At 39.7% G+C, this 27,227-nt stretch overlaps 1 protein-coding gene across 4 annotated transcripts; it reads right to left on the bottom strand.

The window, feature by feature from the left end:
• Window positions 1–810: 810 nt before the first annotated feature.
• On the bottom strand, window positions 811–27,176 carry vmp1 (vacuole membrane protein 1). Of its 4 annotated transcripts, none has more exons than XM_034224581.1 (12): window positions 27,020–27,176; window positions 25,865–26,039; window positions 25,091–25,223; window positions 23,862–23,952; window positions 22,831–22,941; window positions 15,554–15,721; window positions 14,378–14,509; window positions 11,683–11,763; window positions 9,351–9,467; window positions 6,438–6,499; window positions 3,298–3,397; window positions 811–1,761 (listed from the first exon to the last, which is right to left on the bottom strand). In XM_034224581.1, exons 2-12 carry the CDS (start codon window positions 25,941–25,943, stop codon window positions 1,618–1,620), a joined length of 1,218 nt encoding a protein of 405 aa, XP_034080472.1. In that variant the 5' UTR covers window positions 25,944–26,039; window positions 27,020–27,176; the 3' UTR covers window positions 811–1,617. The 4 variants fall into 4 exon arrangements, with proteins under 4 accessions (XP_034080472.1, XP_034080471.1, XP_034080469.1 ...); XM_034224580.1 differs by having other exon boundaries at window positions 25,865–26,036; window positions 27,020–27,156; XM_034224578.1 differs by having other exon boundaries at window positions 26,902–27,086.
• Between the last annotated feature and the right edge of the window lie 51 nt (window positions 27,177–27,227).

The following is a 27,227-nucleotide window of genomic DNA, read 5'->3' on the forward strand; positions in this document are numbered from 1 at the left end:
ATACTTGGAGCCAGTCTCCCCATCTGCTGAGCAAAGATCACATGTTGATCCAAAATGGCTTCCAACAAATGTTTAGGAATAAAGAAACATAACAAGGGCATCATACTTTTCATCATTTTATTATTTATATATTTTTTTAGTCAGTTACTGAAAGACGGTCGTTGAATCCACAAATAATCCATCTGAAGTGGCAAAAAACAAGATGCTGAAGGTCCACAGACTTCAGCCAGCTTACAAACCAATGTTGCCTTTTAAATATAACAGCCAACACCAGTCTGATAAGCTAGCTGACGCAGCGGGAGGTGATGAAGAGGAGTTCAGGATCTGAGAAAATGGATGAAGAGCATATCCAGAAGTCTTCCTCCTCGACATCAGGGGGTTGGGCTTCAGGAAGGTAAAATGTGAGTTAACTCAAACGGTCTTACTTACCTTGGAGATTACTCCAACATAAATAATCAGGTCATGATGGTTTTGAAACAGTTTGCAACGATCACAACATTTAAAAAGCCTTACCTATAAGCAGGGGCGGACTGGGACTAAATATCAGCCCGGGACTCTCGACCGGCCCACTTCGGTACCGCAAGTAAATACCGCTAGTAAATTGTCAACGTTGGGGGGGAGGGGTGCTAGTGACTTATCCGACCGGCCCACCACGGTACCGCTAGTAAATATCTTTAGTAAATTGCAAACGGGGGGGTGCTAGTGACTTATCCGACCGGCCCACATCTTCAGTACCGGCCGATCGGGACGTTCAGTGCGCCACTGCCTATAGGGGGATACATAATAAACAGACAGACTTGGAAACGGGGGCAATGATTTACACGTTTTATATATGATCTGAATCAACCTAAATGTACAGAATAGAAATGGGACTAGTTAGCTCAGAGTACAATGTCACTTTTACAAATGATATCACTTCTTTTTTGTTTTCCACACAGACCATCAGAATAGAAATACATCTGCGCATACCGTCAAAAAAAGATATTTACACAATGTGCAAACCATCAATACCACACTGCTTTAAGTTGATATTGCTATTTTTTCCCTCCAACATTTTAAAAGAGAAATTGGTCTCACTTTTTTTTTTTTTTTTTTAAACCGGACAGAAACATGAGGATAATTTAACGCTGAAAAAAGTAAATGTTACAAAAATTAAATACAAATCAAGTTAATGAGTAAAGAACTATATTCAAAGGGAAGTCAGGCGCTCCCGTCTTGCATAAGGCATCTGATGGGCGCTGCACACACACAGCCCCCACCCAACCGCTGCTGCTTTACTGCTGAGGTCAACAAAGGGTTAATTCAAAGTAACACCAGACCAATCGCACTACAAGACAAACCTAGAGTGAGATGAGAGGAAGAACTACAAAACCTGAAGAGGGACATCCTCAAAAGCGCACACCGACACACATACACCGACACAAACCGACACATAGTGCTTGTTTTTCAGTAGTCAGCCTCTGAGAATGGATGGGGGAGGGGGAGGGGGGGGGGTGAGGTTTGTTGTTAAGTTGTGAGTGGCTGTGGCCGAGGGGAGGCAGCAGCAGAAACAAACACAGTCACTTGGATGTTTGCAGCGCTCCTTCTGTTGTTGTTGTTGTTGTTGTTGACTCATCATCACTTGGTCTTCTCTTCTGAGTGCCTCTGCTGCTGCAGCCGCTTGGCGTAGCTCTGAGCCGTGGAGTTAATGATGGAAGAGACGAAGTAGCAGACCATGACGAGCACCACCTTCTCAAACACCCACGACAGCCAGTTCTCATCCTGGGAACACAAACATTGGGAGAGCATAAGCTGTTATTTACCAATGGTGGAAATTAACTAAGTACATTTACTCAAGTAGTGTACTTAAAGAGGCCATATTCGGCTTTTTTGGGTGTTCTCTTCCCTGTAGTCTGTTATATAGGTTTCTGTGCAAAGGCTACAATCCCTGTGTTCCCTCCATAAGGAGTTTGTGTCCCACACCCATTTGTTTCCAATAAGTAAGTCATTCCAGTACATTACGTTTTTTTTATTGAATAAAGAAATTGATCCGTTTCGTTGTTACATACTTTGTCCACTAGAGGGCACATTACATATAATTTCTACATATATTTTATTCCCTTCTTCTAAAAAGCATTGTGCATTTATCTAAAACAAAGAAAAGGTAAATGTGTCGCTATCTGACTTTCCAAACTTTAAATTATATTTAAAAATGAAGTATCGTTGGGCTACGCTATAACACGCTCCCAGCTCAGAGTAAGACAAAAGACGTGCATTTATATTGTTAATATTAACAAATGAATAGATTCATAGAGCTCACATTTTGTTGATTAAAAACCAGAGGTGGAATAAGTTCTAATAAGTTGCAGAACTAAGCAGTAAAAACACTGTAAAGTCCTGCATTCAAAATCCTATTTAAGTAAAAGTACTGGCATCAAAATAAACTTTGGTACATAAAGTTAAAATAATTGTTAAGATTCATTGCCTATGTCGGAAAGATATTTATTTAAAATGTCTGGATTATTCATCACAGCTGGTACATTTGGAGATAACTGTTATTACTTTTCTTGAACTGCTGCTGGATATCTTATCATTAAAATAATGTCAATGTTTATGTATTGATATTAGCTACAAGTCTGAATCTATAAACAGGGTGTATGCAGGAATCTGAAGTCAAATGTAAGACTTTTTAAGACCTTTTTTAAGACCCTTTCCATACATTTTAAGACCTCATCGCCACTTTGAGTTCTAACCGGTTACCTTGGCGACACACTTTACCTCACATTTACTATATACAGTATTGATTGTCCTTCCTCCTTATCTTCCAACCATTTGGACGCAAACTTGCATTTCCCCATAACGATGTTCTTTAACAACCGGCGTAAACGGGCCTTCGCGCTATCAAGCAGTGAGCGCGCGATGTCCTGTTCAGATGACGTCAAACCCAACGGGATGCCATAAATAAACTACACAGAATCACACTACACACCTACGCCATGATTACATTCAGGCAGACTGTAGAATACAACCTCTTTGGACCATTGATATACTTATTGAAAACAAGCTACAAAATGTAATGCCTTGGAAAATGCCCTTTAATACTTTTTAATAGCCTTCATTTTCACTAAATTGATTTATCAACTTTTAATACTTTTTAAGACCCCGCGGACACCCTGATAAAAGCTGTCATATAAATGTAGTGGAGTAAAAAGTACAATACTGTCTTAAAAGACGAAGCATACATTGAAGATCTTCAGGTAAAGTAGAAGTACCACTGTTAAAAACAAGGGCTTCTCTTGATCAAAGAGTTGTTCTCACCGCTGGTGCACTCCCTCCGGCGTGGTGCAGCTTGTTCCTCTGGGCCTCCAGGTACTGACTGAAGGGCTTCTGCAGCGAGGGCCCCACTCTGGGCACAGCCCTGCAGGAGGAACAAAAACTCACCATTTCAGCACCTTACCTTCGTCAGGGAGCCCAACAGTGAATCTTGAACATCTTATTCCCTTTCTTCTGTTTCCCTGAACACTACCAAAGCTCCTCACTGAGCCCCCTGTGAGAGCTGCTGAGGGGCCTCTGCTGAAGGGCCCCTCCTGGAGCCTCTACCTCCTTCACTCAGCAGAGAGGAGTGAGGAGTGAAGCAGGAAGCCTTCAGCCCTCCTCTTATACTCCTCAGCTCTCTATAGTGTCAGCCTTTCAACCAGGAAGTGAGTCGACATGATGTCATCACCTTTTACCACCATAGCTGCCTTCTGGTGGAAAGATATCTAATCAGGGTGTGCTCGTGCCCTTATATGGTAGTGAGGGTGAGCTCACCAGGGGGCCAATCAGACGTGTTCTCTGCAGGTTTTAACTTAACTCACTTTATGATCACAAAGAATAACATGTCATACACATTTCCTCACATGGTCGTCATTTTAGCAGAACTAAGGAGGACAATATGGAGCCTATGACAATATGTAAGTCCCACAATTACTTCAATTACACAAATCTATCGACATGTTTATAGTGATATATAACAAATCTTAGAGGTAATCTATAGATTTATAGATAACAGTGGTTCAATTTTCTCTCACCAAGCAACAACTTGATTAATTCTTAGGACCCTATTAGAACTTATAGAAGAGCATTCATTTAAAAACCTATAAAATGACATTTAGGACAATTTGAGGCCTTTTAAAACCTAAATGTAAGAACATTAATGTCTTAACAAACCACAGATTTAGTATTAATTTGAAAGAAGGCCCTGTTGTAAAATGTTGCAACTCCAAAAAAAGAAATGTATTTCCAAAAAACAAGTTAAAACATTATTTGAATAAAGACTTAAAAACAATTAAATAAGGAGAAATGTAACTTAAAAAAAATAAAATTCAGCGCTGTTAAAACATGTTGTGACCAAACGAAAAATAGAGAAATTAAATTTAGGAAAAAAATACCAAAACCTTCTGTGGCGAATTAAGGATTACAAAAAGATTCCCGTAAAAAAAGTATACAAAAAAGGGACCATTTGTTCAGCAGGGGCACAGTTAAAGGTGGGGCAGGTAAGAATGGAGAAACCAGCTAGAGTGTGTTAGAATTAAAAAAAAAAAAAAAAACTGCCCCTTCCTTCAGACTTCCTCACAGAGCCCCTCCTCCAACACACACGAACGCGCACATGACCAATGAGGGCACGAGATAAGTTTGTGCACAGATGGAAGGCTGACAGCCAGGTAGGCCATCCAGTTATTTTAGCCGGGCTGGCTCAGGTGATTGGTCGTGCTTTTTACAGTACTACGGCTTCCACAGATGACATTTATGTATGGATTTTTTGACAAAGCATTTAATGTATTCATTGCTATCGGGATGTTAAGAGCATTCCATGGAATATAACAAAAAGTGTTTTTGAAATAAATTACATACCCCATCTTTAACATGAGTCTTACATGATGACAAAACTTAATTTAATGTTCTACTACAGGCTGAAGAAACTTCCACTGCATGATTTCAATTCTGTCCAAGGTTAGATTAACACATTGATGTGACTAAGCAAAAAAAAGTTTACTAAACAAGGAAGTGCTGATTCCAAAGAAGCCCAACTAGTTCTGACTGTTTCTTGTTATCTATTCCCCCCCAAAAAGCAAACATTCTGTATCCTCACTAGCACACTCATCGCGAGTCACTGCGAGACTTCATGGGAAAGAACCTGGGACTTTAGTTCCTAATAACAAAAAGAAAACATTTCCTCTGGACATCATCTTGCCTGAGGACAAACAACGACTGGACCTACTATCTTATTGCTTTCTCCTTTAATACTTGCATCACCGTAAAGCTTTGGGATCAAGTTAAGGTTACGGAATTACTTCATAAAACTTAAACATGTAAAAAAAACGACCAATTATTGTGTTTTATAAATTATTATATATTTTGAGTAACAACTTGTTTTAATAGCCAGAAAAAGTGTTTTTTAATTTATGTATTACATTTCCTTTATTTTCTTCTTTGTTTTTAATTATTTATTTAGAGTCACAACATGTTTAATCAGCTAGAGAAAGTTCTTATTATTTTTTGAATTAAATACATCTATTATTATTATTATTATTATTATTATTATTATGTATTATACAGTCACAACCTGTTATAAAAGTCAAAGAAAGTTTTTGTTTTTTTATTTATTTATTTAGTCACAACATATTTTATTAGCTAGAGAAAATTCTTATTTTTTAAAATAAATTAATAAAAAAAAACATTATTTGGAGTCAAAACATGTTATAACCGCCACATCATTGTTATACTACAATTATGTTTTATGTCTCTTTAGTTTTTCTCTAAGTAAATGATTGCGTGTTCGTCCATCTCTCAGTCACAGCTGAACTCGGTGAGTCAGACCAACAACACGTTTCAGATGGGACCTCACATGCCTGACCACCAATGCTGCAGAGATTAATTGCATGTGGGGGGGGTGGGGGTGGGGGAGAAACCTTTGTCTGGAAAAATGTAAAAAGCATGCTCGTACCCCCCCCCCCCAGTGAAAGTGTTTATTCGTACAGGGTCTACAATCAGTGGTCGAAATACATCTGAAAATGTTTACGAATGTATCGCTAACCACAAAACCAGGGGAAAGACAATGACTGCACAAGTACCCATAACACACAACACACACACATAACACACACACACACACACACACACACACACACACACACACACACACACACACACACACACACACACACACACACACACACACACCACACACACACACACACACACCACACACACACACACACCACACACACACACACACACACACACACACACACACACACACACACCACATACACACACACACACACACACCACACACACACACACACACCACACACACACACACCACACACACACACACACACACACACACACACACACACACACACCACACACACACACACACACACACACACACACACACACACACACACACTTACCCAATGAGTGACACCATCTGCTCCACTATGTGCTTGCTGAAGGTAATGATAACAAAAAGTTTCTGTAGGAAAAAGGAAGAAATAATTCAAACCCATTACTTGTTGATCATATAGAGGTATAAACAACACACATATCATACATTGGCCATGAATGCACAAGCACTAACAAGGGATGTCTCATTTAAAGTGTATACATCTGCATTCTTGTTGGTTTTCAGTTGTATCTTTATGGTTTATTGCACTTATTGTAAGTCACTTTGGCCAGATGTAATGTAATGCAACATATCATTATACATTTCCTTATATACCAGGTTAGAGACATCAGAAGAACAATTTAGGAACAAATAAAGAATTAAAGAACACACCAATTGTCTCTAAGAAGTATATATTGTTGGATAAAAATATTGTATATTAGGATATCTAACTGTAGTGGCACAGCTGTGGTTAATTGAGGCCACATCTGCCACTGTCCGCAGACAAACTAATTACTAATTTAAACCGGGCACTAAGCAACATTTTGGGCTGCTAGGGGCTTTGTATGGTTTGTGTTTGGGGGGGCAAAACCGCAATATTTCCCTGAAACTGATCAGCTTTAAACAGCATGACACACGGCCCCCCGGACAAAATCAGACAGGATGTGACACGTGATGCCTGAGAGATTTGAAAAGGTACAAACACAAAGAGTCCCCCCCCTCAGCGATTTACAGTCTGCTTCATTTCCTTCATGTCTAGCTTCTCATGTCCACTATACTTCCTCCTCAAAGTGAGATCACCAGCTGGTACCATGACATGAATAGACCCTCAGCGACTCACTTTCGATAAACACTCTACATTTTAATATAAGCCTATACAGTGGTGGAAAGTCCATTGAATCCAGTACTACACTTAAGGAACATTTTGAGGTACTTTACTTGAGTTTTTCCATTTTATTCTACTACTTACTTTGACTCCACTACATTTAATTGACAGGATTAGTTACTTTTCCCGTTCATATCATTAACGAAAAGAGAACAAGAGACGGAAAGAGGTTAAAAGACAGAGAGCTCAACCTCAGAGAAATCAGTAGAAGAAGACAGACAGGAAGTAACGACTAAAGGGAACAGTAGAAGAAGACAGACAGTGGCCGTTTTTCAATGTCGAGTACACCTGCTGCAGAGCCACTATTTCAAGTATACTACGTGATCGAGTGGCGCCGAATGCTGGGCATTTAACATGCATTTAAACAGTCCTTCGGCGCCACTCGATGACGTAGTATACTTGAAATAGTGGCTCTGCAGCAGGTGTACTCGACATTGAGAAACGTCCGGGAAGTAAACACTCAACAGCAGAAGAAGACAGACAGGAAGAAAACACTAAAGGGAACAGCAGAAGAAGACAGACAGGAAGGAAACACTAAAGGGAACAGCAGAAGAAGACAGACAGGAAGGAAACACTAAAGGGAACAGCAGAAGAAGACAGACAGGAAGGAAACACTAAAGGGAACAGCAGAAGAAGACAGACAGGAAGGACACACTAAAGGGAACAGCAGAAGAAGACAAACAGGAAGGACACACTAAAGGGAACAGCAGAAGAAGACAAACAGGAAGGACACACTAAAGGGAACAGCAGAAGAAGACAAACAGGAAGGACACACTAAAGGGAACAGCAGAAGAAGACAAACAGGAAGGAAACACTAAAGGGAACAGCAGAGGAAGACAGACAGGAAGGAAACACTAAAGGGAACAGCAGAGGAAGACAGACAGGAAGGAAACACTAAAGGGAACAGCAGAGGAAGACAGACAGGAAGGAAACACTAAAGGGAACAGCAGAAGAAGACAGACAGGAAGGAAACACTAAAGGGAACAGCAGAGGAAGACAGACAGGAAGGAAACACTAAAGGGAACAGCAGAGGAAGACAGACAGGAAGGAAACACTAAAGGGAACAGCAGAGGAAGACAGACAGGAAGGAAGGAAACACTAAAGGGAACAGCAGAAGAAGACAGACAGGAAGGAAACACTAAAGGGAACAGCAGAAGAAGACAGACAGGAAGGACACACTAAAGGGAACAGCAGAAGAAGACAAACAGGAAGGACACACTAAAGGGAACAGCAGAAGAAGACAAACAGGAAGGACACACTAAAGGGAACAGCAGAAGAAGACAAACAGGAAGGAAACACTAAAGGGAACAGCAGAGGAAGACAGACAGGAAGGAAACACTAAAGGGAACAGCAGAGGAAGACAGACAGGAAGGAAACACTAAAGGGAACAGCAGAGGAAGACAAGACACCTGACTGCCTTGCTGTGCATTATCCCTTACATTTAAAAAACAACATTTAACATACGATTACAATCATTGAAGACAGTATGTTCTAGACTTTTTAACGTACATTTGACCTGGGATTTAACTCTGCATTTCATTTGAGGATTGATTGGTACCGAGTACTTCTTTGCTTATATTAGTCACTGGGGTGGCAGACTCAACAATGCACTCGGTAATTGCCGATTTTTCAAAGTCTTGTTAAAGCCTTTTAAAAGCTTCCCTCTTTTCATCTGTGTATATGGTCTGGAGGCATCCCAAAGCTAAAACCAGAGTGAGGAATCCCCAGAGGAGCAGAGTCACAAAGAGTAAACCAGAAGTATCAATCAGGAGTTTCTCAAAGACGGACCCATGATCTCAGCTCGAGGTCTGATCTTTGTTCTCCCACACGTTTTGAGGTGGTGAATCACTCAGCAGTGCATACTCTTTCCTTTCTTACCAGTGGAGTTTTTGTATAAGCATTATTACAATGTGGACTGTGATGACATGAAACAAAACATGAGTCATATCTGAAGCCAAGATGCTGTTTGCCTCTATGTTTTATGTTAAAATAGAAATGTTGGTTTTATTTTAGGTGAGCTGGTGCTCTCACAAACTCTTCTGTTGAGATACTGACCTGTATATGCATCTTGATGACGGCTTTCCCAATCAGAGTAGCTCCAAAGAAGGTCCAGAAGGGAACCATGAAATGACCGCAAGTAATTCCAGCAAGGTCAAACAGAGGATTGGGGATCTGAAACACACACATTGGATAGTATAACTGAGCAACAGTCTTATAATACCCCGTTTACACGAGGACGAAACGTGTTGTATCCGCATAGTTTCTCTTGCGTATAGCCCTTTCGTTCACACGAGGCCGTAACAAAACGATAGAAACGGACCCCGCAAACGATAACGGGTCCCAAGGTGGATAGATTTGAAAACTAAACGCTCTGGGGGGTCAAACGGATCCGTCTGTACGCCTCTATACGATCATTTTCTGATAACGATGAAATATAAACAGAAGGGCAACCATGGCAACCATGCTCCGGGGTCTTCTTCTCTGCTTTTGGTGTATTTTGTGGCGGCAGCAGCGATACTTACAGGCCTGGCATATATACTACAGCGTTTCCAGCGGTTTCGTGTGAACGGACATGTTAAATAAATCGAATGCGTGAATGGAAGACCTTTTTGAAAACGCATACGGTGCGTAAACGCAAACGTTCCCGTGTAAATGGGGTCTAAATGACCCTTATAGAGTGGTGCAGTAATGATGTATTTGTGTAGGCTGGTCCGGACGTGAGCAACAAAAGGGCTCCACAAAAAGCAATGGGATTTCTCCATGTGATTTTGGACTATTGTTGAAAATAAGATCTGTGGCAAACAAACGATCATGACACTTACAAGCTTTGTTCAGCAGAATCATCTCAGACATTAACACCACTGAAAGATGTTTGAAGAAAACAGCTAACATTAGGCAATAAAGGAACTACAGCACCGTAACATGACTTCATGTCACAATCGCTAAGCTAAAAGTGGCTAATGTTGGGCGTGATGACGTTTAGTCGTTTGAATGAGAGACTTGTTAGCAACCGCCGTTTTTAAATTCAACAGTGGGATATTTACTGATGTATTTTATGTTGTAGAACAGAATGTTAAAATCTCTTCAGCTTGTGTTAACCACAGACCTTATTTAAGGCTAACAACCAAAAACACATAACAAAAAACTGTTGATTTCCAGACAAGGGAACCGGAGTTGGCAAAATGCTAACTAATTTCTCGGTTTATGGACTCATTTCTGCACCACTCTATCATACATGCAACCTTTCCAAATCCAAAAGAGTTAGGTTTGCGCGCGGCATATGTGCACGCCCAAATGAGGTAATCAGAAGAAACGGAACACCAGTAATTACATGTATAAACTATGTATTTAACATATATTGCATCATTTGATGCATTTTTCAGAAAAAGTGGTAGTTTGGTAAACAGTGACATCAACGACATGTTTGGTCTGTAAAATGTCCGAAAAGTAAAAGAATGGGAGATAAATATCCCAAAGTCTCCACATTTTATTATATTTTGAATGTGTTTCTGGTCCTCTTTCAGTTGAGACAGTGTAGGATGTGTCAGGATGTAGAACTCTTGTGTGAACATTGGATAAAGCCAGGTTCATATTCTTGTTTCATGTTGTTGACATATTAGAGTCAAAGGTTTACACAGAGCGAAATATCTTTGTGTTGCGCCATAAATCAGAAAATACTGCATTAAAAAAGTCATTTCCTGCATTTTTCTACTGATAAAGTGTGATATAAATAATGTACAGGCTTTCAGATTGCTGGAGTTCACTAAACAGAGACATTAACGACATGTCAGAAAAAGTGAAAGAATGGGAGATAAACATGCCAAAATTGTATTATATTTGTTGTGCGTTTGTGGTCCTCTTTCAGTTGAGACACTGTAGGTAAAGGATGCTTCAGGAAAAGACCAAACACTGGATGTCTTTCAGTCGCCAACATGTGTTTTCGAGACACTGATATTAACGGGGAAACCCTGCAGGACTCAAATGCCTCGTCTCTGTTCCCCCAAGTCATTTGGGAGTGATTACCCATCAGCCCCGGGGGTAACGCTGCCCTTCCTCTGCACGTTGTTTCTCTTTCAGAAACACAGAGGACTGTTAGTATAATGGGATCACAGACACGCGCAAACGGTGTCCGTCAAAAGTCGAGTCCAGTGTCATTTTTATTTGTTATAGTTTGGGAAGATTGAAATTCGGTAGGGAAAGCCAGCTAAGTCGGTAGGCGGTAGAAACATGTCAAATCGGTAGGGTTGGCAGGTATGCTCTATTACAGGCAATTAATTCCTTTTTGCATCAACAGCAACACATGTTTGTCATTTGTGAAATGAAACTTCGATGATGCATGTAGTAGAAATTGCAGGGACATTATATTACTAATGAAAATGTCACTTACAGAGGCGCAAGCCAAGATCCCGAAAAATCCAACTTTCTGCACCATATGCTGAACTCCCAGTTTTGCTCTTGTGACCAAACCCTGCAAAGAAATGTAACAAAAGAAAAACATTTTAAAATCACATTACATTGTAAACATATATTTGTATTCTTTGAACCGGCTATTTTTTAGCACTTAGAGATTTATTTATTTGGGTTTGGTGAGTTTGGTGGGGATCTTTTGATGCTATCTCCCTCCCTGGGGGGGGGGGGGGGGATGTCTGTGGTTACACGGTGGAGATCAGAGCCGATGCAGGAGGGAGATTAAGAGGCAGTTTCAAAATCTGGCATCCCATCAACGGACATTTTTGGAAGCAATACATTTCAGTTGAGTCTCCACAATTACATGCTTAATTGTTTAAATCTTCAAAGCAGTCTTATTTCTTTAAGTCATGCCAATTTCACAGCATCGGACATAGCATTAAAATTTACAAGTGATACATTTATTGTATGTCTTTCTTACAATAGTTTTGATTATTTTCAAATAGTTTCTTAGTTTTTAATTCTCAAAATCTCATGTTGTTTCTCAAAGCTCTTTGTTATTTTCTTTTGTTTTTATTCCCTGATTTATATTTATAGAGGCGAAGTCCCTCCCTTTCCGGGGACCGCCATGGGACCTTATTTCAGAAAAACTATGTATTGAAGTCAATGGGGAGAGAAAGATTATCTTTCGATCCCACTTGAATTGTGCCACGAATTACACACATGATGTTTGTCAATTTAAAAGATGATTTTGCAAGTCAAAAAAAATAAAAAATTCGTAGAACTGTGAAGTAACACTTTTTTTGTGTGAAACCGCTCAATGAACTACTACTACTCTCTGGTCCCGCACAACACACGTCACCAACACCAAGACGGCCGTCACGTTGGCACATTTCACCTCTCTCTTTCAGAATGAGGCGAAAAGTATTAAAAGAGGTGAACATCACTACAAGTCTGGGCATGTTGAGAGCTGTACATACAACCCGCCGCTGCTGCGTCTGTAAAGCCGGTGTGTCCTTGGGCAAGACACTTCACCTGAACTTGCTCCTGTGGGTATTGTCCACAGTATCTGACCATTGCATGTATGATATATGTGTAATGTGTGTATATGTAAAGCGCTTTGAGTCATTGAAAAAGCGCTATAATAAATGTAAGGAATTATTATTATTATTAATTAATTAATTATTATTATTATTATTATTATTATACACACAAGGGGAGATAGTCGGTTCCGTGAGAGCCGAGGTGAGTTTCAAACGAGGGTAATGTGTAACGTTAATGTCAGCTAGCTAACATTAGCTAACAAGGTGCACTCCTGTGTTTTGTTTGAGCAACTAGTTTTCTCGTTAAGAACTGCGTGATCGCTGTGGATGCTGTGGATAACATTAGTGTTGGCAAGGACAAGGTACACAGAAAACTAGTGACACAGGAGTGTAGCTTGTTAGCTAATGTTAGCTGGCTGACATTACACACGTTTTAACACTCACAGAAACCTTGTACAGCCGGTCCCGCATGCTGGCTCTTACGGAACCGACTAACTCCCCTTTTGTGTATGTACAGCTCTCAACATGCCCAGACGTTTAATACTTTTCACCTCATTCTGGTGTTGGTGACGTGTGTTGTGCGAGACCAGAGATGTAGTTCATTGAGCGGTTTCACTCACAAATAAGTGTTACTTCACAGTTTTACGACAAACTATGACTTTTTTTACATGGAAATTATTTTTTTAAATTGACAAACATCATATGAGTGATTCGTGGCACAATTCAAACGGGATCGAAAGATAACTTTTCTCTCGCCATTGACTTCAATACATAATCTTTCCGAAATAAGGTCCCATGGAGTTCCACCGGAAAGGGAGGGACTTCGGCTCTCTATATATTTGTTTCTCCCAGCCAACCCCTTGTTATATGTAGCCTAACTTTTTTATAATTATTTAATTCCTGCTTACTCATCATTCACATTTTCATGTTTTTTTTATTTCAGTTTTAAGCATTTCTTATTGTGGCGTTGTTATTTAAGTTCTGTTTTAATGACGAATACTCAATGTCTGTAGATCCAATATAATATCTGAAAATGTGTGATTTTTTTTATTGTACTTTTGCTAAATAAAAGATACAAATATTCCCATGATTTTGGCTTCTTTAGCCTTATGTGAGAACCAGTGAATTAAGAGCAGCTCATGGAGACATTGTTCACGTTTTCTCCATTTGCCTGTTGCTGATCTCAGCATCTGATCTCAGCATCTGATCTCTGCAGTCATGTGAGCCCGGCTCCTGACACAAACTGTCTGTCATTCAAATTATAGGCTGGTGAAAACAGAGAAGACGGGAGGCAGGGAGAGTTTAGCCCCAGGGATGATTAAAAGGGGAGTTGTGCTCAGGGTGACTCACCCACCAACAGACAGATTTACTGGAAGTGTAAGGAGGGAGGAGCTTCACTGAAGTCACATGGCACTTTTGGACCAATCACTGCACAGTGGCTCCATGGTCAGTTGTGCATTATAAAGATGAGGACCAGAACTGATCATTGGGTTGGTTAATCGAGTGTAAATACTGGAGAGGAATTACTAATTAAATATTACATTTAGCTGCTGTAAGTTATTTATTGAAAGAAAGGAGTTCAGGCTACTTTTTTTGTGTGTGTGTGTGCGTGCTTATGTGTGTAGCTCTGACCTGAGCGCCCTCGGCCTGCTCCAGCATCTCCTCAAACTCCTCGTAGTCTTCGTCCTCTGGGTCGGCTCCAGACTGCCGAGCGGCTCGGGCCATGAAGTACGGAGGCAGCTCTCCGATGGCGGTGCCTGCACCCTGAACGAGCCCCAAGAGAAACGCTCAGAGTCAGAGTTTGAACATCCTTTTACCACATTTACCCACAGGCAACTTCTAATGCAGCGTTGGAAAGTAACTTCTATTCCATTACTGTATTTGAGTAAAAAGGACGAGGTACTTGTTGAGTATTTTATTTTTTATGGTGCATTTATGGTAATATTTTTACTTTTTACTTGCAGCATTTACCTAACACAAAATATAAACCAGCTAATTATTCTTAAGTATTATAATGGATAAGAATACTTAAGAGTATAACAAGTTAAGTAAGCTTCTCCTGCATGCATTATAATCCAGTGATTTAATATGTTATTCTGAAAATGACCATTCTGCATAATAAGTACTTTTAGTTTTGGTACTTTAGGACGTATATTTTGCTTCATTTACCTGACCGCAAACACAAATAAAATCAATATATATTAATTACGATATCATTAAATCAGAAAGGCTTTACCGGGCCCCCAAAGCTACACAGTAATAAAGTAATAAATAAAGTATACATAAATACATTTAAATGAGCTCCACCTTTTCGCACAGCGGCACATTTTTGCTTCAATAATAAATAAGAAAAATAATACAATTAAAAAATATATAAGATTATTAAGTATTATTAATTATTACTATTCTATTATTAATATTAATTATTAAGTAAGTAATAAGAAAAATCAAATGTATTGATTATTTCTGATAATTTAAGTATTTCCATCCCAATATTTTTTTTACTTTGACTTAAGTCACATTCTGAATGCAGGACTTCAGAGATCTGAGGACATCTCACACCGCTGTGTTCATGCCACTATCAACTTAAGTTTGTACATGTGACTGCTTTGTGTAAAGTATCTTCAGGGGTCCTATAAATATAGAAGTATGATAAACGCTTTTGCCCTGGGATAGGCATGTTGAAAAGAGGGTGAATTCATTAGGATGAATGATTCTCACGTGGTCAGTCATGGTTGTCGCACTGCCAAACATTCATGGCATTGTTCCGCGTGGATCACTGCACAGGCTCTTTATTCAAAGACTCACCCACATGCAGGCCTCCAGGCGGACCTTGGACATGATGGAGAAGAGGGAGATGCTTCCCTCCAGCCCCCCGCCCTGAGGACAGACGATCTGGTCCGGGTACGGAGGCTCGGGGAAGTCTGTGGAGCTGCACTCGTATGCTGCCAGAGTCACTGATGCTATGTGAGGACCCTGAGAGAGGGGAGACACACGGACAGTCAGAATGAATAGTTCTTTATTCCTCCCAGATTTACAACGTTACAGCAAAGGGACAGGGAAAAGGAAATATGCAGGAATCCTGAAGTCAAATGTAATACCTTTTAAGACCCTTTCCATACATTTTAAGACCTCATCGCCACTTGGAGTTCTAACCAGTTACCTTGGCGACACACTTTACCTCACATTGACTATATACAGTATTGATTGTCCTTCCTCCTTATCTTCCAACCATTTGGACGCAGACTTGCATTTCCTCATAACGATGTTGTTTAACAAGCGGCGTAAACGGACCTTCGCGTGCTATCAAGCAGTGAGCGTGCGATGTCCTGTTCAGATGACGTCAAACCCAACGGGATGCCATCAATAAACTACACAGAATCACACTACACACCTACGCAATGATTACATTCAGGCAGACTGTAGAATACAACCTCTTTGGACCATTTATATACTTATTGAAAACAAGCTACAAAATGTAATACCTTGAGAAATGCCCTTTAATATTTTCGCTAAATTGATTTATCAACTTTTAATACTTTTTAAGACCCCGCGGACCCCCTGAAATAAACAAGATTAGTAGAGTCACGTTAAATAGAGAGGCAAATACAAGTAAATAAAGAAAACACGGTGTTTCTTGTAAAAAAGGAGCAGATGTTAGTTCTTCTTTATATGCGTTTTTTCAGCCTCTCAAATACACACATTTCCTATTTTTCTTTGTTTAAAATCATATTTAACTAAATATCTTATTTTGGGCTGACATATAAAAGACACCACCTTGGATTATGAGGAACTGGCTTGGAATTGTTTTACTATTTTCTGACATTTTGTAAACCAAATGTTTCATTATCCTTAGAACTGTTACAAGGTGTGTATTTTGTAAATTGTGTAACTTGCTGCTGTTAAATACCAACCACCTTTGTGCAATATGTGCTAGATGTGCAATATATATAGATGCCGTTAATAACTGTACCATATATATATATATATATATATATATATATATAACATAGAACTGTTACAGGATGTGTATCTTTTTAAATTATGTAACTTTTTATTTTTTATTATATATTTTTGTATTATATCATAACTTAGTACTTTTAAAAAAAAAATGCATGTCACATATTTAACATAATGTAACATTAAGCTGTCTGTGGCTCTTTTTCCTGCTGTAACTACGCACATTTCCCCTCCGTGGGACTAAAAAAGGGATTCCGATTCATTAATTGATGAAAAGACTATTCCTCAGATTTATGAATAAAGAACATGACTGTTAGAAGCAGCCCTAGTTTCATGAACAAATGCAGCTTGTGTGCTAACAGACTCATCAGCACAAACAGCAGCTGAGTCACAGAGTCTCTGACAGGCAGGTATATCATTTCTCTCAGTCAGGACGTCTGGCTGAGCCACCTGGCCTCAACACCAGCCGGCCCACCTGTAACTGTAACACAGATCCTCCTTTATGCCTCCTTCAGGTGATGCACGCAGCCCTGACAGTAGATGGCACACAATTAATCTGTGTTGACTGCAACGGCTCCCCCATAGTTACGCTACACCCCCCCCACGGAGTGTGAGCACACAGGAGGCTTCTTTAGTTTACACAACACACTCAAACCAAACTCCTTTTAACGGCATTTCTCCATGACACTGAGCTGAGTCAAAATGATGTTACTCAGACATTTACCAAACGTCTTGTTTAGTAAGTCATGAATCAGCAAGTAAGTACCCATCAAATAAAATGTATTATTCATTTGTACAACAGGACAACTTGGCGAAAGCACTGCCAGTAGACCCCTTGAAGCAACAAAGTTCATTGAAACCCCAATGAATAAAGCGTAATGTCTCTAAATCAAAATAGTCTGTCTGATAGTGAGACAGCAGGGTATATGCAGGAATCCTGAAGTCAAATGTAATTCCCTTTAAGAGCTTTTCTAAGACTCAAGTTCCCATCAGCAAAAACACGTGGGTTTGCTATCCTGGCTCCAAGATGGTGGAATGAGCTCCCCATTGAAATCAGGACAGCTGATAGCTTGCACATCTTCCGGCGCAGACTGAAAACTCATCTCTTTCGACTCCACTTCGAGCGAGAGAATTACTAACAAAGCACTTATATACTAATAAAGGACTGGCTTATCTAAAGCCAGTTGAGTAGCACTTGAAATGTTTGGCTCTATGAAACCTGATGTACTTATATGATTCTGTTTTCTTCAAGGTTGTGTCTTCCTGGTCGAATGCACTTATTGTAAGTCGCTTTGGATAAAAGCGTCAGCCAAACCCAACGGGATGCCATAAATAAACGACACAGAATCACACTACACACCTACGCCATGATTACATTCAGGCAGACTGTAGAATACAACCTCTTTGGACCATTTATATACTTATTGAAACCAAGCTACACAATGTAATACCTTGGAAAATGCCTTTTGAATAGCCTTAATTTTCGCTAAATTGATTTATCAACCTTTAATACTTTTTAAGACCCCTGGACAGCGATACTTCTGTTCACCAAGGTCATCAAAGCACATTTACATACAAGGACATTTATGTTCACGTACTTTATAATGCTGGTATATAATTGTTTTACCACAAATGTGTACTCAATCTGCCTTCTATCTACACTGCCATGTTGCTGTAACAAAGTACATTTTCATGTACGGGACGAATAAAACATTTCTGATTCTTTTAAACCACTTGTTTACCCAACAACAATTATTCAAGTGGATATAAACCCAGGCATAATAGAACTGGTTTAAAACCCAAAATACTGAAGTGTTGGGTCTAAACATGTACATGTTATTGGGAAGGTGACTCAACAGGAGGGGTCATTAAAACACTATCGTCTTAGCTGCATGAATTAGATCAGGAAATTCCACGGCACTCTGCTTTGGCTTTTTCACCCAGGAAGGAAATGATTGGGTGTGGTTCCTGTGTGTCAGCAAACATTGTACAATACAATCCTCGAGGCATTTTGAAAAACAGCAGCATATTTAGTTTTGACATGCAGTTATCAGAAGTAGTATCCATCATCTTGGCATCATACACACTGGATATTTAAAGTGCAGATAATTGGATTTAAACCAAACAGATGAATAAGCTAAAGGGTTGGATTTACATTCTAATCCTTATCTTCAAACATTTAAAAAAGGTAAATATCTAAAAGAAGCTTTCTTAAAACAATGAGTCGAAGCAACTGTGTGTTTTTCCTATTTCAACCACACAACTGTGACTGAATCCATCACTAAGATGCAATGACCTCCAAAACATCATGATGAATCATCAGATAATGCTGATATGTGAACCCCCTTTTCCAGGAACATTATGATATCAACCTCTCTGTGAGGCAATGTATGAATGCTTAAGGATTGAGGTAAATTCAGTTGAACTGTGCAGGTGGGAACTGTGGTTTTTCCTTCAGCATTAACACTGGGGATTTTCCTGACATTGGCAGCTTCACAGATTCATGCATCAGCTTTGGCATGGACAGCACCGTCCTCATCAGAGAGGAATGCAGTTTCTCCATCACCCTGGAAGAAGGCTGGCTCAGACCTCTGCTGAAAACCAGCCACGTTGGGAGATGTGTCGGAGAGGAAGACTCTGAATAAACTGTTCTTTATTATGGATAATCCGGCACCACCCTCTCCACCAGCTACTGCACAGACAGTGCTCCGTTGGATTCATTTTTTTTTTTTACATCCGAAATAACTATAACTATGGAACACTCATACATAAGTAAGTCATACATGTGCAAGTCATGAGCAAGTCTTAACCTACAAGTCTCAAGCAAGTCCCAAGTCACTGTGGTGAGAGTCAAGCAAGTCAAGTCATTGCTCAGGTCAAGCAAGTCACAAGTCAAGTCATAGGAAATTCTGATGAATAACCCCAGTTTCCACATTTAAATCAGTTAAAATATTGTGGTTATGAAAAGTTTTGTTTTATTTTCAACATAAACAGCAATGGAGAGTGGGGCGCTGAAATGTTAACCCTATAAGTTCTAAAAGGGCTCTAAAGTGATAACAGGAGTGGAGTACAACACAAATATTTGACATCAACATGTTAAGCCTTCTGCCCTGGCTCCCCTTCAGCAGGGTCACAGCATTTCTCCATGGTCTGTAAGGTGCTCCCACATGACACCGTCTCATTGTTTTCCTAACTGTGTCTGTGCACAAAGAAATATTGCATCGAAGCCAATACAACGGACTAGTGTATGTACCAGGGCGCATGATGTGTGTGTGTGTGTGTGTGTGTGTGTGTGCAGACAGTGCAACGTTAAGATTAAACACATTTCTTTCATTTGGGAACACCCACATATACATATGGAGTTGGCCAGATGTGTGTAAATTACTGTTCATGGTAATTTGAAAACAAATGCCGTCGTCGGACACACACAAACCAAACACACACGCACACAGAGCAGAGCTGAGCACACACACACATCATGCGCCTTAGTGACCGGACCTCTCCTTCATAAAACGAGTAATAGGGGGATTAATCGGGCATCGATGTGTGTAGAGGTGTGTAGAGAGGTGTGTGTGTGTGTGTAGAGGTGTGTGTGGTTAAAACGTAGCAGCCTGCGGTCGCTCTTTAGCTGTTCTAAAGTCAACACAGTGAAGGCGTTGCGTAAAAGGCACAGCTCTTTGCGCGCTGGTGCTGCACTTCTCAGAGGTGGAGTTACACGAATGAATGAGTGAATGAGAGTCCGAGTTCGAAATATATCTAAAATAATGTATGCACTGCCATTTCCCAACATACACATTACAGTCTGCAATGAAACGGTTGTCTCATAAGCTTAAAAAGGGCCATTAATGAAATGGAAAGGGGATGATTTTAGAAGTGTATTTAAAATGATAGCTGGAGGAAATGCTATATAATCTTAAGGGGGAAAAGACAAAAGATGCCTGGACTGGTGGGGAAGAGAAGTAAAGCCAGCACTACTAATGCACGGGTACAAATGAATAACCTGAACCTGCTTTTCTTATTGGTGATCAAAACAAAGCTCTACAAAAACCAATAAGGCAAAAGGTAGGTCACAAGGAAGCACAAACATCCTGAAAAATGTAGCACGACAACAAAGAGAGAGTAGAGAAACCGGTTTGACTTATGCATTATAGTGGGGAAAAGGATATCAAGTAATCCACAAAGACAATCGAAGACTTGTGCAAACACATGGTGAGCTTCACAGCAATAATGGAAATAGTGCAAATACTCTCGAAGGAAGGTCACAGTTACATCTTTTCCCATGATTTCATTGTGGTGGAAACAGCTGACTCAGCACACCCACATCTGTACATGCTGTAAAGAAGAAAAGCCACATCATCCCCACCCTAAAGCGGACTAGGCTCAACTATGGTTTTACTTTTGCCAAATTCTCCTTTTTACCAAGACAAATGACACACAGTTGGGTGACTCAGTCGCTCTGTGACTGTCGGGGAAATCATTAACATTTGGTTTAGCACTGACGGGTCACACTTTAAAGAAGACAGAGAATATGGAGTGTGACGCCACCCTCTGGCGTGCACACACAGTGGCTTTATAGAAATACAACTAAGAGTTATTTAGGCAGGTACATCTAGGGAATTTTATGTTATTTAAATCTGTCTGCATCTTTCAGAAACACACAGAATTGAGACTGACTGAGTTTATAATGTTTCCGCCTTTGGGTGGTACCATCATGATACAACATGTGAATAATTAGATATGAATGGGGTTTCAGGGGAAATTAATTTTATGTTTTGTTTTTTTTCTCCGGTGGGCAAGTAGATTACTTTTTTACCGACACTGTTTTCAACTGAACTTGAAACAACATAACAAATTATTTATCTAATATATCATTCCATCACTTACACTATTTTTCCTTTTGTATTTACTTATTACTTGCACTATTTGTTTGTGTTTATCTGTTTTATTGTGTTGCACTGTTGGAGGAGCCTGTGACCTAAGATTTGCATCGTCATAACTACACTGTAGCTATGCACGTATGATAAATAAAAGCTGAACTCATTCAAACTACATTTCGTGGATATTATTTCCACATATTTATCTCCATTCTTCCTTCTGCCAACGGTGTCGCAGTTTCTCGTCTCTCCCGTTTTTGTGCTTAGTGCGTACGCATGGGTCAGAGTTTGCGTGGAGGACCGCACATTTTTCCGTCAAGTTTGTTTTTTAGAAATCGCAAACATTGCGTAGAAACTGCCGTACGCCATCTTTTGAGCGTACGCACCGTTTAGAAATGAGGCCCCAGGTCCTTTGAAAGGGGACTAAGTGCGGTTTAAGCGCTTTTGGTTGCGTTTCCACTAGGCGTAGTTCCGGCTAGCGGGTACTTTTTCACAGTTTTCTGGCTCTCCAAAATCGAGGTTCTTTCCGGGCCAACAACCGGGCTGAGTTGCTAAACTAGAGAGAATCGCTGGCAACTACAACAAGATGAACATATTTTACCGTGATTTAATTGTAATACACGTTTCAAAATGATGCCGAAGTAACAACATACTGATACCGGTTAGTAAAAACCATGAATTAATGCTTTGACAAGTCTGCAGACAGACGGCAGGCGAAAAACCCTTTTAAAATGTGTGTTTTCTGAATGGAGATCGGCTAAGCTAACACGCAGTATAAGCTCCGACCGTCCACACTCACAACAACGGCCTATACAGACATAAATAAACCAGCGACTGTATTCGCCATGACACAGGCAGTCTGTGGTTTGTACTCGTTTAACTTTTGTTAAACGAGTACAAACCAGCGAGCTCTGAGTGCTAAGAGCTAACGGCTGATGTTGGTTTTGTGGTTCGCATTGAAGATGACGTCACGGCTCCGCCTACACTGCGTTACTATAGTTACTGCCCCAGCTACTAAACTGTAATGGAAACGCAGCATAAAGTGAGCCTGGCCTAACAAGGCCTAACTATACCGTACTAAGCCGTGCGAGGCCCTGCAGTGGAAATGCGCCATAAGCCCCAGTGCATGGAAATCTGCAAATCCTTTTGAATGCAGGGGAGCCTGATGCTGGAGTGTTTCTCTTTGTTCTGTTCTAACCCAGCTCACTGGTGTGTGCACTTTTCACAAACCATAAACAAGTGTTGTCTTACCAGATAGAGCAGAAACGTGTGCAGTCCGGTCCCGAGGCCCACTGAGGACAGGATCCCGAGACCCACCCAGTACGCACACCATAGAAACCTCTTCTCCAGGTAGCTAACCCACTGAAGGGGAAGAAAGTAACACAAAACTGATTAGAAAAGACAGAAAAAACGTATTAATGCATTATTTTAGTTTTTACAGTTAATTACTGTTTGTGTCTTTCATTAACTGTTGGATGCTACCATGTACTCATATTTAATATTTGTAATGTTTAACATGACTCTCTCTGTTGTTGTCAAGGTTTGATTATAGCCAAAATAAATACATATGAATAAACAAATACATTTTTTTTTTTTTTTAAGTTATTGTTGCATTAGATTATTATATTTTTTTTAGAAGGAAATGGGTTTATTTTGATATAATACACAAATATCAAGTATAAATGTTATACTTATTTGAGGAAACTTAAAAAAAATTGTAAGAAATACACTTTATAATTATATTTTTATTTTTGTATTTAAAATAAATATTTATTCTTATTCTTTTTAATTTATGGGTGCAATAATTTCCAGCTGCAGAAAAAAGGAGCTCATTTAAATGTATTTATATATTTTTTATTTGTTATTTCACATACTGGGTAGCGCTTATAAAGTTTAAATGTGCATATCATTTGTAATCTAATTGTTTATTTTAATATATTTCTACCTGTAGAACATTACTGTCAGGTGTCCTTGGATGCCTCCAAATAATAATGTATTATGATTAAATTATTTGTAGTGAATTACATATTACTTCATCATTATAAATGTGAACAATCTAGAAAGATATAAGAATCTATATTGAAGCTTGTAACAAACTGTAGCGGACCTTGAAGCCGACTGATTGTATGTCCAAGGGTTACTTGACAACAGTGCGTACTTCATTATCTCCCAACACAAGCTTCCCTCGAGGAATGTTTTAGAGTTATCATTAACCTTTAAACAGGCTGTTGGTGGAGCAATGGTGTTGATTATTAACATCACTGAAGTCAGGAGAGCCTTACTTGTTGGTGTGAGCCCTCCGTGGAGTAGGCGAAGGAGAACAGAGAACATAACACCAGAACTAAGGACACCAGGCCTCGTCGCTGCCAAAGCCTGAAACAAAGAAATCAAACAAAATGTTGTTAAAGACACAAGTTCCAACATAAAAAATTGAACAATTGTGTCTTATCTCTTATATTTTCTTGTAGAAATGACTTTTTATTATAGTTATTTGTGTGCTTGCGCAATCTTACAAATATCTCGGTCAACTAGCTTTGAACCTGGAGACCCTGAACCTTAGACTGGAGCCACGGTAACGCAAACGAACCGAATTCAATATCAAAAAAGTCTTGCGTCCACACGCAATAGGCACCAGAAACGTGTCCGTTCACACGAGACCGCTCAAAAGCGCTGGAGTACATATGCTGTACATATGTAGTGGTAGTAGTAGTACATATGCCGGGCCTGTAAGTGGCGCTGTGCTTCTGCCACAAAATACACCAAAAGCAGCGAAGAAGACTTCCTGTGCATGGTTGCCCTTCTGTTTATTCTCCACGGTGTACGCTCTGGCTCTTTTTCTCCCTCCCCGAGGCAAGCGTTTGCTCCTGCTGTAAATCTCTCTGGTAGTCCCCCAGAGCGTTTCGTCCCCAGAGCGTTTCGTCCCCAGATCTACCCACCTTGGGACCCGTTATCATTTTCTGCGTTTCCCTGTCGGCCTCGTGTGGCCGAACCGTCTATGATAGAGAACTGTAGCGGATACGACCGTTACCGTTCTCGTGCGGCTGCAGCCTCAGACAGTTACAGCGGAAACTAGTTCTGTGTGAAATGCTGACTTTGCACACAGTGTTAGCTTATTCTTTTGGGCCAGAGGTTAGTTTGACCAAATTGTAGAACAAAGCGTTTTAAAAAACAGCTTTAATCCAGCAGGCATCGCACAAGTATCAAGTTGTAGCAGCATCAAAGCGAGGCTATGTATTTATTATCTATTAACTTGCTGGATACTTTTTTTTAAAGATGTCCCTGTTGCCTGTTGTCTGTGTTGTTTTAAAACATGTGTCACAATGGATCCCTTGTCTTTTATCTGCAAACCAAAACCTTCCTACGGGTACAAATAAACAACCTGAACCTGCTTTTCTTATTGGTGTTCAAAACAAAGTCCCACAAAAACAAATAAGGTCACAAGGAAGCACAAACATCCTGAAAAATGTAGCACGACAAAGAAGAGAGTAGAGAAACCGGTTTGACTTCTTACTGAAACGTCCACTCCTTTAGCTTGATGAGGGTCTCCAGAAGGAAGTAATGTATTGTGGTGACGGGCCTCCTCCAAACCACCAGAGATAGGCGCTCCTCCTTATCCCTCTGTCGCCTCTCTCTAACTGAAGAGTCTGGAGAACAAACAGAGTTGCAATCACCCTCACATACTACGACATCTGTTTCTACGTCAATTATATAATCTTGTTGAAATGGTAATGCTAAATACATGATACTATGACATGACGGTCGCTGTCGCTGCTTTGAAAACTGAAAGTAACAAAGTGAATCACGCTTTTTATGACTTTTTCAAACCATGTAGCGCTTATCGTTCTGTGTCATCAGAGATAAGGGGTAAAGTCTACAGGGTCACTTCAGATGAGGGGTGACTTCTCGAACTTCGTGAAAAGTTTAAAAAGAAAGTATTGCAAAATAAAAGTAAAACATGTTTTTCTATTCAAACAAACTAATATTTTACATTTACAGATTTCATTATATATTTAACCTGTGTATTTGTTTGTTTGACATTTTTTATAAACAAAAGTATTAGCAAGAAAGTAAATATATATATTTAGAAGGTTTATTTGAATTCCTCCTTCTCTATATATAATTAATTCCTTTTGTACTTAACAAAAACAGCATTTCCCATTTCTTAATGTGTTTATCATTCAAAGCTTTAAGGTTTTGTGTCTTAATAAGTACCATGTAAGATGCTAAGCCTATGTTTTGTGTGTTTCAGGACCTGCAAACGGCTTCAAAAAGACAAAAAACCTACCTATTGCTTTGCCATTCTGTTTGCCTTTGGCTCCGGCCCGTTTCTGTGGCTGCTCACACTTTGCTCCATTGGCTGCCATGGCAATCGAGGTTTCAGCCGGTCAGGCAGTTCAGGAGGAAGGGAAGTTTGTGTCTCTGGCTCAACAACGTCCTCCCCGCTGTAGTTTCACTTCCTACTGAGCAAGAGAACATGAGACGCTGTGTGACTGTCACAACTTCTTACCAATGACTCTTAAGCAATACTACATTCAGAGAAGTAAGGAGTACTCACATCTTTTACTTAGGTACAAGTAGCAATACTAAACTGTTAACATCTGTTACAAGTAAACGCCTGAAGCAAAAGTGCAATATGCCATTAAGTTATACTTTGAGTCCAAAAAGTTAAAGTACTAATTTCACTGTATATCAGATTAAATAAACGTACACGTTTTGTATTATATGTTTTAATACATTAATGTCAATGTTGCACAAGGTGGGGATTCTTTACATTACTTTATATACTGCTGGTTAACTGAACCTTTACATTAATACATAATGAGTTATGCTTGGTTTATATTCTGTGTATTATAATCCATATCTGTAACAAGTCTTTTTGAGTAAAAAGTCAAAACAATGCCTCAAATGTAGTAAAGTAAAAGTATAACATAACAATTACTCAAGTGAAGTACAAGTGCCTCAAAAGTGTACTTGAGTAAATGTACTTAGTTACATTCCAGTGACTACATCAAACTGTCAGTGTGAAAATATCGTCAACACGCAAACTGGCATTGAAAATATATGGTAATAACTAAGAGAAAACATCAAACGAAAAGATAAAACGAAGGCACATATATTACTGACTGCATCACGGCAATAACACCTGTGGTAAACTGAAATAACCTCAGTTCTGTGGGTCAGTCTGAAACAAGATATGATGACAAATGCGTGCACATCATCCTCCACATGCTAACCGGTTAGCCATGCTAACGGCTAAGCTAGGGAGCTAGGCAGCTTCTACACTAAAACAAGGGGTTTATAACCAATAACGAGTCGCCTTACTTGTGGTGAGGTATCAAAAACAAATCCTTATCGCTGTGGTGTTGTAGTTATGACAAAATATACGCCAAATAAAAGGGAAAAAGATTGCTGTTGCTAAAAACCAAGTGACAAGTCGTACCTCTTTCCTGTCCTCTTCACCCGGTAACAAACGTTGGACTTGTCAAAGTAAAATCGGTGTTGCGGTTTGGTGGTGAATAACTGTCTTTAAACACGTTTTTATCAACTATATAGAGTAACATGAGACATTTTAAATAAATGGAAGACAGATTAAGTACTACTATGGCACTTTCTTACCTTCAAATTAAAATAAGATAACATTTCTAAAG

The sequence above is a fragment of the Gymnodraco acuticeps genome, unplaced genomic scaffold (genome assembly GCF_902827175.1).
Source record: "Gymnodraco acuticeps unplaced genomic scaffold, fGymAcu1.1, whole genome shotgun sequence".
NCBI lineage: Eukaryota > Metazoa > Chordata > Actinopteri > Perciformes > Bathydraconidae > Gymnodraco > Gymnodraco acuticeps.

Bases quoted from the DNA above. Each gene is read 5' to 3' on its own strand.
- vmp1 (XM_034224581.1), bottom strand. From the start codon at position 25,943: ATGGCAGCCAATGGAGCAAAGTGTGAGCAGCCACAGAAACGGGCCGGA. The intron at 6,500-9,350 runs GTCAGTATCTCA...TTTTTCCTACAG, and splicing joins TCATCAAGATGCATATACAG to AAACTTTTTGTTATCATTAC. The intron at 3,398-6,437 runs GTAAGTGTGTGT...TTCCTCCTGCAG, and splicing joins CAGATGGTGTCACTCATTGG to GGCTGTGCCCAGAGTGGGGC.